This window comes from Mustela lutreola, chromosome X (assembly GCF_030435805.1).
Source record: "Mustela lutreola isolate mMusLut2 chromosome X, mMusLut2.pri, whole genome shotgun sequence".
NCBI classification, from domain to species: Eukaryota; Metazoa; Chordata; class Mammalia; order Carnivora; family Mustelidae; genus Mustela; species Mustela lutreola.
This window is the reverse complement of record NC_081308.1, coordinates 46,365,318-46,383,260: the sequence shown is the minus strand read 5'-3', so window position 1 is coordinate 46,383,260 and position 17,943 is coordinate 46,365,318. Positions and strand designations below refer to the sequence as shown.

Here is a 17,943-nt window from a genome sequence, read left to right as displayed (position 1 = left end):
TAGAATGCTCCATGCTCTGCCCATTTTTTTTTTTTTTTTTTTTTTTTTACAGTAGGCTCCATGCCCAGCGTGGAGCTGAATGCGGGGCCTGGACTCACAACCCTGAGATCAAGATCTGAGCTGAAATCAAGAGTCAAATGCCTAACTGACTGAGACACCCAGGCGTCCCTGCTCTGCCCATTTTAATCAGTTAAAGGTAAATACTGGAAACTACATGCAGTAAACCAATATTTCTTTAGAAAAATGGCAGAGAAGTCAGTACTGAATATAGTCAATTGGCTTTCTTCTTCAGGAAAAACTATACGAGGCTTCTTTGTTATCTTGGGTGATGCCACACTACAGGTGGACTAATCAGTAATCCTTTCACCTACAGATAATGCCTTAGAACCCTGCCTTCTCCTGTTGCTATTTATGTACATAATTAAAATTCCAGGGTAAAAAAAAAACAAACAAACAACTTTTGGCCTTAAAGGGACATAAAGTTGCCAAAGAAAAATCAGTTTGTTCAAGCTCAGGTTAGATAGGGCATCTGAGGGGCACCTGGGTGGCTCAGTGGGTTAAGCCTCTGCCTTCGGCTCAGGTCATGATCCCGGGGTCCTGGGATCGAGCCCCACATCGGGCTTTCTGCTCTGCAGGTAGCCTGCTTCCTCCTCTCTCTCTGCCTGCCTCTCTGCCTACTTGTGATCTCTGTCAGATAAATAAAGAAAAAATCTTTAAAAAAAAAAAAAAGATAGGGCATCTGATCTCAGAATTATGGCTACATTTGGAACCAAGTGAAACCCCTCATGACTGCTTGACATGAACAGATTACCTTTTGACTCTCCATGACACTGCAGGAAACTTGTGACCAATACAGATTTTTCATGTTTTACTGATGCTTCTTACTTAAAAGATAAAAATGGTAAATATTATGCTAGGTATGCTATTGCATATTTCATTTTCAAAGCCATTGAAATAGCACCTTTAACCTTTTGGTTACTTAAGCCCAAAAGGCTGAATTATACGCCATCACATGAGTTTGTTCCTTAGCCAAAGGTAAAATTGCAAACATTTATACAGGTATGCCTTTGGGGTAGCTCGTGACTATGGAATGTTATGGAAACAATGAGACTGCCTTGCCTCCAATGGGGGTAAACTTAAAAATGACTTCTATGCCCCAAATTTATTGGAATGCCATACTTTTGCTGGCAGCTTTAGCTCTGGCTAAGGTTTCTGGGCATTCCAGACTTGACTCTCTGGAAGCCAAAGTCAACCATTTCACTGACATTTCCTCCAAAATTGCTACTCTTGAGGAAACCAGTAACCAAACCTCTGGTCTAAGGGGATCTTCTGCCATGTGATTTTGGAAAAATTAACTAAGAGATAGCCAAGAATTTACCTCAGAGAGGAAAAAACAACATTAGATGTCTAATAATTGTTGGCTTGATAATAAAGAGAGAGCTCTGGTTTGGGTCAAATAACAATACAGCCCTCCCAGAAATTCTAAAATTTCCACTGCATATGCATCAAACCATTGGTTTATTGAGGAAATGATGGCATTCATGAATCAGTATTGGTGGGAAAGGTGAATAAGTCTGCAAAACTGCCTCTTTCACTTATCCCACCTGTCCAAAGTATAATTCAGGAAAAGTTGAGTCCTTTCCCTCAACTCCACACGCAAGATTGTATCCTGGAGGTGAAGGGGACATGTTGGCTGGTGACCTCCGGGAGAGGAACCTGGCGAGAGGTGAATCCCTAGCGAGGAGTGGTAGCACCTGCGCAGTCTGTGGCTTGACGCCTAGCCCCTGTCGGTCCTCCATGGCCCCATGGAGCCCAGAGGCGGTGCTTAGTCTCTACGGGGCCCTGCTGCACCTGGTCCAGAGCTTTGCTACACTGATCAAGACTCCTACCTGGTCTCCCTCCACCGTGAGCGAGGGCAAGCTCTGGTGAGCGCAAAGGCAAGAAGGATGACAATAGCATCGGCACAGCCGTTGATTTTGTGCTCTCCAATGCCTCGTTCATGCTGAGGGTGGGTAGAGCGGCCATGTTGGGCATTAAGCGGATGTATGATGAGGCAATTAGTGCCCGTACCAGCCCCATCCAACCGCCTGAGCCATTCAGAGATAAGGAGCTGGGAAGAACAGAACTGTTTGGGCTCCTCCCCCCACCAATTTGCTAAATAAGGACATGAAGACAGGCTTGAGCCTTTCCCTGCAGACCCTTCCCACAGACTCCTTGGCATTTGACACGGATACATTCTGCCCACTCTGACCCAAGCCATTAGCCAAGAAGGGCCAGGAAGACTTGAAGAAGTCACTACTCCTCGCGTCTGGGCAGGAGAAACTTCTTACTTACTACTGGAACTGGGCAGCTATCCCTGCTGGTGAGCAGGCTCAGGCCAAGCAAACTTCTGTGGACATATGTGCTGAGCTCTGGAGCTTCCTTTGGGCCATGATGCCTGCCATGCCACTTCGGGACATGTACCTGAGTGGCAGCCTCTAGGATGACCTGCAGGGGTGACAGCTGACAACATCCAAATCATTGTGCCCCTCGTGCTGGAGTAGAACCTATCTATGGTCGTGTATTCCTGGTGAGGACACCATCATGAATGTCCCTGTCTTCTAACTGGTTCATCATGAGAACCAGAGTATTTTCCTCATGGTAGCAGTTACTGGGACTGTGGTGTATTGGGGGCTACCTCTCCCCAAAGACAGTGGCAGACACATTTGAGAAGGTAGTGGCTGGCTCCATCAACTGGCCAGCCATAGGGTCCCTCTTGGACTGTGATCCACCCCCAGAAACCCTGACTTTGGAAGTGCAGTATGAATGCAACAAGCATCTTGTCATTGATTTCCTGCCACCAGGGACACTTGGCAACACTGTCTTCATAGCCAGACCACACCGGCTGGCACACTATGACAACCTATTGTGGCCGAGCCTGTGAGCTTTGGACCAGGTCGACTTGGGCTGCCGATTTCAGTGCCTCAGGATCCTCAAGGCCATATGCAAGTCCACTCCGGCTCTGGGCCACCTCACTGCCAGCCAGCTCACCAACGTCATCCTCCACTTGGCCCAGGAGGAGGCTGACTGGTCTTCAGATATTCTGGACAACTGATTCTTACAGGCCGTGAGGAGTTTCATCAGTTACTTAGAGGCCGGAGTCCTCCCCATTGCCCTACACCCCAAGGTGAACTTACTTGCAGAGCCTACTTCTGAAGAAATAGATGAATTAGAAAATACTCTTTATTGCTCAATGTCAGAGCCAGAGGAGCTGCTGCAGACACAGGGCAGGTGAAGGCCAAAGTGGGTGTCACGTGGTCAGACCCTGGGTTCTCCGTTAGAAACACGTGGTTGCATAGTTGGTGCCTCACAGATTCTCTAGGTGCCTCCTATCTTGCTGGTGGTCATCGCCCTGGTCACTTCACCCTGATCAGAATGCCATCTCTTTGTCTCCTGCTTTCTCACCAGACCTTCTATTTTTGTTACCGAATGCTGTGCTCCTACTCCTCCCCACCCTCTTGCTCCAGGCTAATTTTTCTGGAATGAACAGAGAAGGGAGAGAAGGTGGGAGCTGGTTGGTGTTTTGCATTGTGGCCCAGGTTTTCTGTCCCTGTCTGCCCTGCCCTTTGGCCCGATTCTTCTTAGTGTCTTCTCAGTCTTTTCCCCTTTTCAAGCCCCTTCTGTTTTGCGCTTTCCCCTGGAGCATATCTGCCTAGTCATGATGTTGCCTTTTCGTTGAATGGAACTAAGGATTTCTGAATGCACGTTTCTGAGCTGAGTTCTGCAGAGTGAGTGCTCAGACAGTATTTAGAATTTCTGGGGGTAAAGCTGGCGGAAGAGCTGGCCTTGGACCCACATTCCTGGGGATGGAGCCCATCTCCCCCACCTCCTGACCAGCTCATATCCTTGAGTGCTGAGAAAGTGTCATGAGAATGCTGTTATTGACCCACACAGGAGTGAGGTTCATTATAAACTGGATGCAAAGTTGCTTGGAGATCATGTTCTTTAGTGGCCAGTGTGCACCGGTGGAGCCGGCGGTGGTGAAGAGGGCCTAGGGAGTGGTGTGTGTGCCTGAGGCTGTGCCTCACCCTTGGCTGGTCCAGACCAGTGCTGCAGTGTGAGCAGCTGGGGGAAGGCAAAGGAGGGAAGGGGGCTGTTGGGACAGCACCTGTGCCCCCTTCCTTGCCTTATTGCCAATTAGGATGAGGCCTTCAAGGACACAGCCTTTGTGGTAGAGGTTGAAGGGTAAGGTTGACAGGAGCAAACACCAGCTGAAAAATCCAGTCACTTGTTAAGGCTTGGCGACCATGTGTTTTCCCTATGAGACCCTGCTGTGGTCCTGTTCCGTCCTTGAAAGGCAGGCATCTCTAACTTCAGAGTGGTCAGGGAACCCATTCTACTGGTCAGGTGCTTCAACAAGCGTGTGCTGTTTGCTTTTATTGTGCATTATCATCCCTGGCCTTCAGTTAGTCACATGAACTAGTGTCACTATTAAGACTCAATTGGCATGACCCTCCAAATACTTTGGCCAAAAGCACTATTATTGGTACTTCAATTTGGTGACGGCCTAATTGCTTCTATTAAAAAATAGCTGTGCTTTAGGGGGCACCTGGGTGGTTCAGTGGGTTAAAGCCTCTGCCTTCGGCTCAGGTCATGATCTCAGGGTCCTGGGATCAAGCCCCGCATCGCGGGGAGCCTGCTTCCTTCTCTCTCCCTGCCTGCTTCTCTGCCTGCTTGTGATCTCTCTCTCTCTCTCTCTCTCTGTCAAATAAATAAATAAATAAAAATTAAAATAGCTGTGCTTTGGTAGAGCAATCTTTTTACAGTGCACTCTTGGGTGATGATAACCTTAAGCATCATACTTTGCAACCTGGAGATTTCATATGTTGGAAAAGACACCTCTGGAAAAACCTTTCAACCTAGCTGAAAAGGCCATTATTGAGAACTGCAAACCAACCCTTATGATGCCAAACTCCAGGCATCAGACATTTAGATTCATGTGATGCATCTGAAGAAAGGACTAAACCCTGACCTGCACACCACCTGGTGACCTGAAAGTAAAGATTTCCTGGAATTGAAGGAGATGACATCTGATGAGACAGCTTTCCCAAGATGTCCAGATCACACCTGTAAACCTTTTTCTCACTGTTGCTTTTCTCTTTTCTGTGCAAAGACAAAGCCCTTGTCTGCATTTCCCAAGCCCTCATGGAAGGAGGAAACCTCTTCTTTCGATTATGGCCTTTCAGAAACAGCCTTGTTATGATCCCAGGACAAGTTAATTTTCGCTTGCTTTTTCTAAAGGGTTAGGGGGTTCAGAATTCACAAAAGTCTTTTCTTTCATCTGAACTATTCACTGACTTTGGATTCTTATCCAAATCATGGCCTCTGAATTTGCAAACATATGGACTGTATTATCAATAACACTTTGGTTCCAAACAGTTCTTTGAGATAACAATATTGTTTTATTTTTATTTTTTTAATTAGAAAAGATTTTATTTATTTATTTATTTATTTGAGAGGGAGAGAGAGAGCATGAGCAGGGGAGAGTGGCAGAAGGAGAAGCAGGCTCCCCACTGAGTAGGGAGTTCCAACTCTGGGCTTGGGGCTTGGGCTCAATCCCAGGACCTGCGCTGAAGGCAGACGCTTAACTGACGGAGCCACCCAGGCGCCCCTAAGAATACTGTTTTTTTTTCCCCCCCTAACAATATTGTTTTAAAATGTCTTTGAAGTTTTGCTGTTTTGCAGAAAGTTAATCAGGTGTTACTTCATGTTTGTTTTTTCACCATATCTTCCCAAACACACTTTCAGTGTGCTCTTGCAGTATTCACTATTCTGATTTCATGGCCACTTTAACCAGAGACCTCCAGAAGGCATATATGACTTTGGGTTTGCCTTCATAAGGAGAAACTTTCTCCCCTAGGCTGGAATAAGTGCCAATAAATATTTCAGTTGGCTACTTTCAGACCTAGCCTCTTGATTTAGAACTGTCATACAGTCTGAGATTATGTTACTTCTGTTTTGTGTAATTATTTTAAATTTCGTATTTTGTTGCCTATCAAACTTAAAAGAAAAACTTGATGTACCCAATAAGGCTTTCTGGCTCAACCTTTCAAGATGATTTTTAACACGTATCACCTTGAGAAGATATAGACTTTAGATGGGAAGTACCTAAGGTTTCTTCCTCCTAACCTTCTTGGTTGCTCAAATATGGCTTTAAGTGATTTCCACCTGCTATGCATTTTCCCTCCAATGTAGGACATGACAGCCAGGAAAGGTACTTCCTAGAACTCAGGGACAAAACCACTAAATATAAAAAACCTGAGTATTGATCAGTGATGCTTTCAAAGAAAGATCTTCATCAAAAGGGGGAAATAATAAAACTAATAAAAGAAAATCTCGGGCGCCTGGGTGGCTCAGTGGTTTCAAGCCTCGGCCTTCGGCTCAGGTCGTGGTCCCAGTGTCCTGAGATCGAGCCGGCATCGGGCTCTCTCCTTGGCAGGGAGCCTGCTTCCTCCTCTCTCTCTGCCTGTCTCTCTGCCTACTTGTGATTTCTGTCTGTCAAATAAATAAATAAAATCTTAAAAAAAAAGAAAATCTCATTTAGAATGGAATGGGGGGGTTGGGAGACTGGCAGGGGGAACTCTCATAACCCCACTAGTTATCCATTGCAGACTCAACAGGAGTGGATGGGCCTTGCATGTGGAAACTAATAGACTAACCCAACAGGGGGAGTGAAGATTTCTTCCTCCCTTGGCAACAGCCCAGCCAACGAGAGACCATCACAGCTTAGCCAGTGAGATGCCACTATACTTCAAACTCCCAGTTTACTCCAATGGACATTTAGTTTGTGTCATCTTCTCCGAACACCCCCCCCCCTTCCTATATAAAAGAGATCCTCTCCTTTGTTCTCTGGACTTTCCTATAGTTTTGCCATAGTTTGCTTGTGCTAGATTGCAATTCTAAGCTATTACCAAATAACCTTCCCTCTCCCTCTTTTTTGCTGGAAAAGTAACCGGTACTTTTGTTTTTAAGGTTAACAATTTCACCAAATGATGCAAGGTTTATTGCTATGTCACACATATGTGTTTATTCAGTTATCAAACACTGCTACCTGTTCTGCACCAGGCCCTGTATCTTGTACCAAGGATACAGAGATCAGAAGAGATCCCTGGGGCACCTGGGTAGCTCAGTCAGTTAAGCATCAGATTCTTGATTTCAGCTCAAGTCATGAGACTGAGCCCAGTGTCAGGCTCCACGCTCAGCAGGGAGTCTGCTTCTTTCTCTTTCCCCCCACTAACCCTCCCTCACTTGTGTGTGAGCTCTCTCTCTCTCTAATTATAAATAAATATTTAAAAGAAGAGGAAGAGATCCCTGATCTCTCAGGAGGGTAAGTATTGATTCAGAGGTGGACATACAGAACTATGGGAGCCTGATGAGGGCCATCTCACCAGTGGTATCCTGGGTATTATCTGTGGGGTAGGGTTGCCAGATTTAGCAAATAAAAATACATAATACTCACTCAGATACGAATTTCAGATAAAGAACAAATAATTTTGATATATAAGTATATCCCAAATATTGCATGGGAGATACTTATACTAAAAATTATTTGTTCATCTGAATTAAAATTTAATTACTGAGCACCCTGTATCTCATCTGGCAGCGCTACTGTGGGTGGGATCAATGAGGGAAACAAAGATAAGAGAAATGTAGCTTAAATTAAGTCTCCTTACAGCTTACAACTCATTGATAGATACTTGAAACATACAGAGTGTGATCTTCCTCAAGGAACTCATGGCCTCCTTAATGCTTTAATGTTTCTGTTTTATTAAAGACTAAAATAACTTTATCTTTTTAAAATTTTACTTTATTTAAAATCAACTAATTAGCATATAGTGTATTATTAGTTTCAGAGATACAGTTCAGTGAGTCATCAGTTGCAGATAACATGCAGTGCTCATTACATCCTTAATGCCCATCACCCATTACCCTATCCCACCACCCACCTCCCCTTCAGCAAACCTCAATGTGTTTCCTAGAGTTAAGAGTCTCTTATGGTTTGTCTCCTTCTCTGATTTTGCCTTATTTTATTTTATCTCCTTTCCCCTATGATCTTCCATGTTGTTTCTTAATTTCCACATATGAGTGAAATCATATAATAATTGTCCTTCTCTGATTGACTTATTTGGCTTAGCATAATACCCTCTAGTTCCATCCACATTGTTGTAAATGGCAAGGGTTCTTTTTTATTATGGGGTGTGTGTGTGTGCACATACCATGTCTTCTTTATCCATTCATCTGTCAATGAACATCTGGACTCTTTCCAGAATTTGGATATTGTGGACATTGCTGCTATAGACATTGGGGTGCAGGTGCCCCTCCTGATCACTATGTTTGGGTAGTTACCTAGCAGTGCATTTACTGGGTCATAGGGTAGCTCTATTTTTAACTTTTTGAGGAACCTCTGTATGTTTTCCAGAGTGGCTGTACCAGTTTGCATTCCCACCAACAGTGTAGGAGGGTTCCCCTTTCTCCACATTCTTGCCAACATTTGTTGTTTACTGTCTTGTTAATTTTGGCTCTTCTGACAGGTGTGAGGTGGTATATCATTGTGGTTTTGATTTGTATTTCCCTCATGCTGAGCGATGCTGAGCATTTTTTCATATGTCTGTTGGCCATTTGTATGTCTTCTAAAAGTAATCTTACCTTAACAGCAGCTAGCCCCTCAAGGTCCTGAAAGCCTTGCTTCCAAATTCCTTGGAGACCTATGCTATCCATAACCCCCACTAATTAAAAACTATATAATCAGTCACTCCTCACAATCCCAGTGCAGCTCTTTCTCCCCCACACATCCTGTCCCCATGCTATAATAAAATCATCTTTTTGCACCAAGAATGTCTCAAGAATTCTTTCTTGGCCATTCTGGGCTCACAAACCCAAAAGCATCCAAATTTCATCAGTATCAAGTAGTGCATTGCTTTTGGAAAGTATAGTTTTAGAGTGAAGTCAGGCAGCAGGCAGCAGACTATGGAGAGCACTGAAAGCAAGGGGGAACCACTGAAAGGGTTTAAAACAAGGATGATAACATAAGAAAATTTGAGTTTTAGAAAAAGTCTTCTTCTGGGCGCCTGGGTGGCTCAGTGGTTAAGCCGCTGCCTTTGGCTCAGGTCATGATCTCAGGGTCCTGGGATCGAGTCCCGCATCGGGCTCTCTGCTCAGCAGGGAGCCTGCTTCCTCCTCTCTCTCTCTCTCTCTCTGCCTGCTTCTCTGCCTACTTGTGATTTCTCTCTGTCAAATAAGTAAATAAAATCTTTAAAAAAAAAAAAAGAAAAAGAAAAAGTCTTCTTCTGGCTTCTTGAAAGATCCTTTAAGTGGGATAATTGTGGGATCTGACCAGTTGCAATAATACAGACAAGAGACTTAGGGTGGTGATAATTGGAAGCTAGGAAAAAGGAGGAGCCAGATTCAAGAAGTATGTAGGAGTTAAATCAACAGGATCTGGCAATTGATTAGAAAGAACAAAGAGGGCATCAGTCCCAAGATCCAGCTTGTATACTTGGGGAAACAATATTACTATCAACTGAGATAAAGAAGGTTTAAGGGGCAATGATTGAGTTTAGTTTAGGATATGTGTTGTAGATGCCAGAGGGACATCCGGTGTAGGGGGCCGGCATATGACTGGCTACCTCATTCTGAAGTTCAGTGGAGAAGGTGAGCTAGAGGTAAATATTGGGAAGTCCTTAGCAGAGAGGCAGTATTAAAACTAAGATGGCTAAGCTCCCCAGAGACAGGGGGTGCAGAAGAAAAGGGGGTGCAGGGAGAAGACCAAAAGGAACAGTCAGGGAAGTAGGAAGAACCAGGAGAGTTAGGTGTCATGGAAACCAAGGAGGTGGGGGTTCTAGGAAGAGGAAATGATCAAACATGGCAAAATGCAGTCAGAAAGTTCTGATTATACCAAGACTAAACAATGGCTGTTCATTTGGGCAATGGTAAAGTCATGTTGAACTTAGGCTGGAATCACACAAGTTCATTCAGACACAGTAACATTTAATCAAATGGTAAACACTCAGCCAGCATGCATCCTCAGCATGCTCTCAGATGCTGGCCACATTCTCATATTCCACACACGCCTTTAGAATTTAAACCATTCATTCAGATTGTGCCCCAACAAGCACACATTTGGATGCTTCCCGCCCTCATCATTTGGGGTCCTTTATATTTGCCAATGCTACCTTGGAGTCAGCTGGATCCAGTGCAGCTCTGTTTTTGCAGGGGAAATGGCAGGCACCCTCAAGGGTTAAATGGGTTATCTTGTGATTTTTATCTCCCAGGGGTGAAACCACCTTTGTTTTTCTCCCACCTCCTGGTAAGGCTAATACCCCCTGGGGATTGTGATGTAATGCTGAATGTTGCTGGTTCTGGTGACATGCTCCTTTGCTCACTTCTCGCCTACATACACCCAAAGTGATGATTATCTGTTGTGTGCAAAAGTTGGGTTTGCTCAGTTCCCTATTTTCTAATGATCTTGAGACAGAGGTGTGTACTATAAAGAGAGAAGATGCTCAATGGCACAAACGCCCAAGCAAATGGGAGGGGCTGGGACCCAGAGCCCAGTGGGAATGGCAAGCCCCAAGCAGGACCTCTCTTCTCTGAGACTCAAAGAAAGGACAGTGTGGGTAGAGACAATATTGGAGGTGAAGACAGAGGAACTGTTCACATAATGGCCTCCATTTGATGAGGGAGTAGGAGACTGGCTGAGGACGGAGCAGGGGCTGGCGCCTTGCACCCCCTCTCCACCCACTCCCCTTGGTAATATGTGTGACATTCCACAGGCACCCCTGACTGCCCTAAAAGAAGAACAAATGGTTATCTTGCAGAGATCACAGTCCTGCAAAGCAGGAGTCTCTCTTGGTTTACAAATGTCCTTGAGATTTACAACAAAGAAGTTACCTTATCAATAGCCCAATTTCCAAAGACACATAACTCAGTTTCTCAAGCCCTAACGTCACCCTCCCCTCCATAAAAAACCGAAGGAGGCGAAGGTAGAAAGAAAAGTAAATAAAGTTAAATTTCTTCTAAACCTAAATCTCACTAACAAGGACGTTTGATAGCAGGAATGTAACATTCCACCAGGACACTCCCAATTGTCTTTATGTTGGTGCCTCATTAGAGGGAAAGTGGCCTTGGCTTGATAGTAACCAGGCCTTCAATATCCTGACAGTCTTCTTTACCCCAATAGCCCTTCTGAACAACCCTTTGTCCTCACCTACCCAACTCCTGTGTATATAACCAGCCACTCCTCACATGCCCGGCGCAGGAGCATCTCCGTCTGCCCACGGGTCCTGTCCCCGTGCTCTAATAAACCACCTTTTCACACCAAAGACGTCTAAAGAATTCTTTCTTAGCCGTCGGCTCCGAACCTCACCCTATTGAACCTCACTTAGGTTCAAGAACTTCATCACATTTGCTCTAAACACAGGAGTTCTTAACCTGGGGTCCACAGCCCCTTCAGAGACTGTAGGGAGAATTCAAGTAGCCCACGGACTTGGATGGGGCGAAATTGCATCTTTACTTTCACTACCACCAACACGAGTGTGATATGTCCTTCCAGGGGATGTGAGTAACAAACTATAGTAGTATTAGCAGTACCTGTGGCTTTGTTACCAGTGGAAATCAGATTTTCATAGCATATCAGTGTTGTTACAGATCTCTCGAAATAATGTCACTATTTTGAAATCATGGTAGCCATGAGATCTGTTGATAGGGCTTGGGATTTAATGTATAAATAAAGAAGCACATATGTTACTACATTACAGATGTGTTTCTTTTTATCTTGATAATTATATTTCTTTTGTAATCCTATTCTTATATTCTATCTCATGCATGTATTATTCTAGGAAGGGATTCCTTAGACTTTGCTGGACTGCCAGAGGTTTTCACAGCCTAAAAAAGGCTAAGAGACACTACTCTGAGGAGTAACAATAGCTAACATTTACATAGATCTTGCTAAAGGCCAGGTGCTGTTCTGAGTACCCTTTTTTCTTATATAGTTATTCACTCTTTTATTCCTAACAACTCTACAAGATAGGTGCTTTGATTATGCCCATTTTATGGAAGAGGAGCCTGAGATGCAACAGTTAAGTAACTTACCCAAGATCATTCACTAGTAAATGATGGGATTGAGATTCAAACCCAGGCCTTCTGGCTTCAGAGTCTGTCCTGAAAAGCCAAGAAATTGAATTAGTAAGATGTCAAGGGAAAAATGGGTGGAGGGTGCCATCAAGGGTGGTTAAAGATAGAGGGGGAAATGACAGAGGGTTTACACTGGCCAGAAGAAAAGTAGGAAGAGACTGCTAGGTTGAAAGAAAATGGAAAGACCCATTGAATAACAGAGTTCAAGGAGATAAAAGAAGTGGTGGAAGGGAGTAGAGCCAAAATTGACTGGAACATGCTCAGAATGAGAGATGGTGGTGTGTAGATGCCAGGGAATTAGGGGAGTCATTCAGGGCATGGCAAGGTTAATAATGTTGCCTAGATAGAAGTGGTTAAAAATAAGAGGAGGTGAAGGCCCCTGGAGTTAAGCAGATGGAGGAATCATGAAGCTGGGCCCAAAATTCTCCCAAGATTGATTGATTGATTGATCAATTCATTCATTGGTATTGAGTGGCTAGTACATGCCAGGTAGTGCTCTGGGGATTGTGTAGCCAAGAGGTGAACCAATAGGACAAGACCCTGCTGCTATGGGGCTTACCTTCTAGCAGGGAGAGAACTATACAACATACACAGACACACACAGACACACAAATAAGACAGCGTTAGACAAGGCTCAAAAGTCTTTAGGCACAGTTCCATGACCCCCACATTTCTGAAAAACATAAGGTTGTGTTTTCATACGTTGGAACCCAAACCCATTAGGTGACAAAACCTGACCTGAAGTAATGCAAAGCTATCTATAGTCTTGATTAACCCTTAGTGTTAATGTTCATGCTTTTCACTCTAGAAATACTAATGTTTAATTATAAGTGATGCTCTAGATCTTTCTCAGTAGTTACATATCATCGAGTATATGCAGTTATGTAATATAGAGTAGGTATTCCTTTGTAAAATTGAAAAAAATAAAAATCTGAATTCTAAAACACACCTGGCTCTGAGATTAGAAAAAAGATTACAGGCTGGTAAGTGCTATGCAGAGAATTCAGATATGCAATGTGTTGGCTCACAAATTGGCCCCTGTACATGAGAGCATGGAGAGACCAAAGATAGAGGCAGACTGTTCCAGATTGGTAGGTGGCAGATTTAACAAGCAAGAGAATTTACATACAAGGCTTGTCTTGGACAGCTGAAAGATGAGTAGATCTCTGCACCCACCAACTGGAATCTTAAATTCTATATAGAGGCTTTAGCTGGGTTTAGCTGTGTGTTCAGTCCAGATGGTTTCAACAACATCTTACTCTCTCAAGGCTATGTCCCTGAAATGGCTCCGGCCGTGGGAACATTGGGCAGAGTATACATTCCGAAGACAGGGAAGGGGTGCAGAGATACCCATTGCAGGCTCCAGCTCTCAGGTCAGCCAGTGGTCACCTCCTCGATAAATTCCTCCAACACAACAGGGTAATAACTAGGTCTCTACACTTGAGTGGTCAGGGAGAGGAGGTGACATTTAAGCTTAGTTCTCTGATCAAAAGAAGAAGAAAAAGACAATCATGCGAACATCAGGGAGAGAGAACTCCAAGCAGAGGGAACAGCTAATGCAAAGATGAACATAAAGAAGCCATGTGGTTGGAGTATATTGGGCCCAGTGAAGGGTGCTGTAAATTGCTGGGAGGACCTCATGTAGTCAGAAAGATTGTGAATCTTGTTCTAAACCCTTTGGGGAATATGGTATAGTGACCATGAGCATGATGGTTATCAACAACTAGGAGGCCAAGAAGGAAATCTTTCTGGCTGGGAAAGCATGTGGGGAGATACTTCAGAAAGAGGAAACGTAAAGCTGAATGGGGCTGAAAATGTAGACTAAGGTTTATGGCTTGAAGACCTTGGTTTGCGGAAGAGTATAAAAGAAAGTCAGATTAGGTAGATTAGGTGGGCTCAAGATTCTAATTGGGATGCTGGCTGAAAGATGTTCTAGGATGACTAAAGACCTGGGTCTAACATGACAGTGTCTGGCTGAGGTCCACTCAGCAATGTGTGATTTGGGCTCTGGAATTTAAAATACGTTTGACACAGATAGAAGACAATAGAAGAGACTGAGCTGATGAAAGATGTTTTTGCTTCTCTGTTTATGCCTCTCTGGGCTTGTGCTTCTTAAGAATGTCTGTCTCAGAGTGTATGTCTCCTAGCTTCTCTGTCTCTGTCTCTGTCTCTCTCTCTCTCTCTTTTTAAAAGATTTTATTTATTTATTTGACAGAGAAGTCACAAGTAGGTAGAGAGGCTGAGGCAGAGAGAGAAAGGGGGGAAAGCAGGCTCCCTGCTGAGCAGAGAACCAGGGGTGGGGCTCTATCCCAGGACCCTGAGATCATGACCTGAGCAGAAGGTATAGGCTTAACCCACTGAGCCACCCAGGCGCCCCAGCTTCTCTGTCTTTTAGTGGCGCTCCACACCCCCATCTCTGTGATCCTGCCTGGCATCTCTGCTCCTTTCAATCTCTTCCTTAACATAGTTCCCTTTGAGGAATACCCAACTTTTGTAGCAACATGGACAGGACTGGAAGAGATTATGCTGAGTGAAATAAGTCAAGCAGAGAGAGTCAATTATCATATGGTTTCACTTATTTGTGGAGCATAACAAATAGCATGGAGGACATGGGGAGATAGAGAGGAGAAGGGAGTTGAGGGAAATTGGAAGGGGAGGTGAACCATGAGAGACTATGGACTCTGAAAAACAATCTGAGGGGTTTGAAGGGGCAGGGGGTGGGAGGTCGGGGGTACCAGGTGGTGGGTATTAGAGAGGGCACGGATTGCATGGAGCACTGGGTGTGGTGCAAAAATAATGAATACTGTTATGCTGAAAATAAAAAATAAATTTAAAAAAACATAGTTCCCTTTGGTGGCTCTCAGAATCTCCATCTTTGGATATCTATGTCTGTCTATGTCTCAGAATCTTGTTCTCTGTCCCTTTCTTTCTCTGTGTCTATACTGTAATTATCTTTTCCTCCAACTGTACTGTGTCCTGCTGGAAAACATGAACCTTTTAGTATTCCCCTTGGTATCCCCAGTGACCCGCACACAACCTGGAATATGACTCTCATATGTTTATGCTTGAATGAAGTCTTTTTCTGCGGATTAAGGAAAACTCTCAATCTCCTGTCCACCTACTCCCCCGCGGAGCTGGCCGCCTGCCCAGACAACAGCTAGAGAGTTAAGCGGAGTGTGTGGTTGGTACTGAGATGCTGCAATCCGGTTCTTTCTCCAGGTGAAATAACTCGGGAGACACCTTGAGGAGGCCTCGCCCTCTCCGCTGGGGACGCTTGCAGCCGACGCCACGCCCCGAAGACTTGCTCCTCGGCCCGCCCCCTCGCCCTCCCCCCCGCCCTCCTCCGCCTCAGCCAATCAGCGCCCGCCTGCCCGTCAGGCCCCCGGAGAGTTCGGAGCAAGATGGCTGCGGCATGTCGGGGAGTCAAGGTAGTGGGGTCTTCGCTCCTCCTGGCTGCTCCGCCACGCCAACTGGGACCACGCGGCCATGGATCTGGGGGGAAGAGCTCGGTGCCGGGCGAAAGGGTCACATTTATGTAGGCCTGGTAGTGCGGCGGTTGGGCTCGGGAGGTGAAGGTCAACTCTCCGCGGCACATGTGTGTGGGGTGACTGGGTGGGCTTTCTGGGGGTGAGACACCAGAGGCCCTGTCCTGAAGAAGAGGAAACACAACTGGGTCACACCGCCGTCGCCGAAGCCTGGAGAACACAGGAACTTCCGTCGCAGAAGCCTGGAGAACAGGCAGATGAAAGGGTGGGGGTGGTCTCCACGGTGTACCGTTGACTGATCTTTCTTCACAGGGCCTGGTTGCTCTAATAACCGGAGGAGCCTCTGGTCTAGGTCTGGCCACAGCAGAGCGACTGGTGGGGCAAGGGGCCACTGCTGTGCTTGTAGACCTGCCCAACTCAGATGGGGAGGTCCAAGCCAATAAGTTAGGGAAGAGCTGCGCCTTTGCCCCAGCTGATGTAAGTGTGGGTATGAGGTCACCAAAACCGACCTGGGAACCCGTGGGGTCCTCCTTCCCTAAGGGTGCTATCTTTGTGGTTGATGGACCTATCTCCTTGTCCCTTTTGGCCTGAGCCATCCGTCCAGCACTGTGGGAGCACCTACAATAAGGAATGTACAAAGCCTGGATCCACAGCAGTGGGGATGGGAGTTGGATAAATCAGAATCTCCCGGAGGGGGTATGGATAGTTTGAAAATGCATATTGTGCCCTGTAATTTTATATTTGCAAAGTTGAAAAACTTTTCACAAAACAAACTACAGAAAGTAAAAACTGGATGAAATCACCTTAGCAGGTAGAGGTATAAAAAAGCTAGTTTATCATCATATCAATAATTCCTGAAACTGCTCTGGTCCACAGAAATCTCCAGGGGTATGTGAATTTATCAAAAGAGGGTATAGGTCTGAAAACAGTTTTGAGCACTATGGCACCTAACATTTTCCATTTTGCCCCACTCTCATGTTTTCTTTTGGCCTCCTCCTTGCTTACACGAGTTACTCAGAGACTAGACCTGTTCTTCCCTTGCCCAGGTTTAGTGGTGTGTGTTCTCCACCTCTCCCTTTGAAGGTGACCTCAGAGAAGGACGTGCAAGCAGCCCTGACTCTAGCAAAAGAAAAATTTGGCCGTGTGGATGTGGCAGTCAACTGTGCAGGCATTGCAGTGGCCATGAAGACATACAACTTAAAGAAGAATCAGGCCCATTCCTTGGAGGATTTCCAACGAGTTCTTAATGTAAGGTCTCGAGGTTCCCCAGGGGTGTGAGTAAAAGGTATTTGGCTTAGAGTGCCTCCAAAGTTTTTAGGGGACAAAAGTTCCTACAGCATGTCTCTGCTGGTCTTTCAGGTGAATCTCCTAGGCACCTTCAATGTGATCCGCCTGGTGGCCAGTGAGATGAGCCAGAACGAACCAGACCAGGGAGGCCAACGTGGGGTCATCATCAACACTGCCAGCGTGGCTGCCTTTGAGGGCCAGGTGTGTGGGCAAGGGCAAGATTTGTGCCTCCTTGGTGACTTACTAGGGCCCTTCCATGTATGACTTCTACTCCTTCTCCAGGTTGGACAAGCTGCATACTCTGCTTCCAAGGGGGGCATAGTGGGCATGACCCTGCCCATTGCTCGGGATCTGGCTCCCATGGGCATCCGAGTGATGACCATTGCTCCAGGTAGAGGTTTTCCCTCCCTGCCACACCTGGGATTGGGTAGGATTTATGGGCAATTGAGAGGGGAGACTATCTACTACCTCAGCAGCAGCAGCCTTCCATTTCTGGGCATCGGGAAGTACCATAGGTAGAGCTGAGGTGAAGAGGGACCAGGTAAGTGTGACAGGAAGGGTGGGCCTCTGACTCTGACTGTCTTGTCTAGGCCTGTTTGGCACCCCGCTGCTCACCACCCTCCCAGAAAAAGTACGCAACTTCTTAGCCAGCCAGGTGCCCTTCCCCAGTCGACTGGGTGATCCCGCTGAGTATGCTCATCTGGTACAAGCTATCATTGAGAACCCATTCATCAATGGAGAGGTCATCCGGCTGGATGGGGCCATTCGCATGCAGCCTTGAAGGGAGAGGGCAGAGAAAACCCACGCTCTTCATTCCTTGCTTCCCTTGGAGTACTTTATAGCAACCTGGGAGGAAGTCCCACAGCCATCTTGTAACTGCCTAGCTATCACACTCCGTGCCTAATAAAGTCTCTATTTCTCACATGGAGGGCATAACACTGTGTGCTGGGGAAACCGGCATGGAGAAGAAAGGTGAATGGGTGAAGACTGACAGGGTAAG

The 17,943-nt window shown here is 45.7% G+C and overlaps 1 protein-coding gene and 1 pseudogene across 2 annotated transcripts; both read left to right on the top strand.

The window, feature by feature from the left end:
- Window positions 1–1,686: 1,686 nt before the first annotated feature.
- Window positions 1,687–3,274, top strand: LOC131820956 (mitochondrial dynamics protein MID51-like; annotated as a pseudogene).
- Window positions 3,275–15,498: 12,224 nt separating this feature from the next.
- Window positions 15,499–17,867, top strand: HSD17B10 (hydroxysteroid 17-beta dehydrogenase 10). Of its 2 annotated transcripts, none has more exons than XM_059158518.1 (6): window positions 15,499–15,599; window positions 15,969–16,133; window positions 16,740–16,904; window positions 17,016–17,144; window positions 17,226–17,334; window positions 17,534–17,867. In XM_059158518.1, the coding sequence occupies exons 1-6, from the start codon at window positions 15,573–15,575 to the stop codon at window positions 17,722–17,724; spliced, it is 786 nt and encodes a 261-aa protein (XP_059014501.1). In that variant the 5' UTR covers window positions 15,499–15,572; the 3' UTR covers window positions 17,725–17,867. The 2 variants fall into 2 exon arrangements, with proteins under 2 accessions (XP_059014501.1, XP_059014499.1); XM_059158516.1 differs by having other exon boundaries at window positions 15,569–15,706.
- Window positions 17,868–17,943: the final 76 nt, after the last annotated feature.

Excerpts from the sequence above, each read along its gene's own strand:
- HSD17B10 (XM_059158516.1), top strand. The coding sequence starts at position 15,584 with ATGTCGGGGAGTCAAGGTAGTGGGGTCTTCGCTCCTCCTGGCTGCTCC. Across the intron at positions 16,905-17,015 it reads ATTTCCAACGAGTTCTTAAT|GTGAATCTCCTAGGCACCTT; the intron begins GTAAGGTCTCGA and ends CTGGTCTTTCAG. Across the intron at positions 17,335-17,533 it reads AGTGATGACCATTGCTCCAG|GCCTGTTTGGCACCCCGCTG; the intron begins GTAGAGGTTTTC and ends TGTCTTGTCTAG.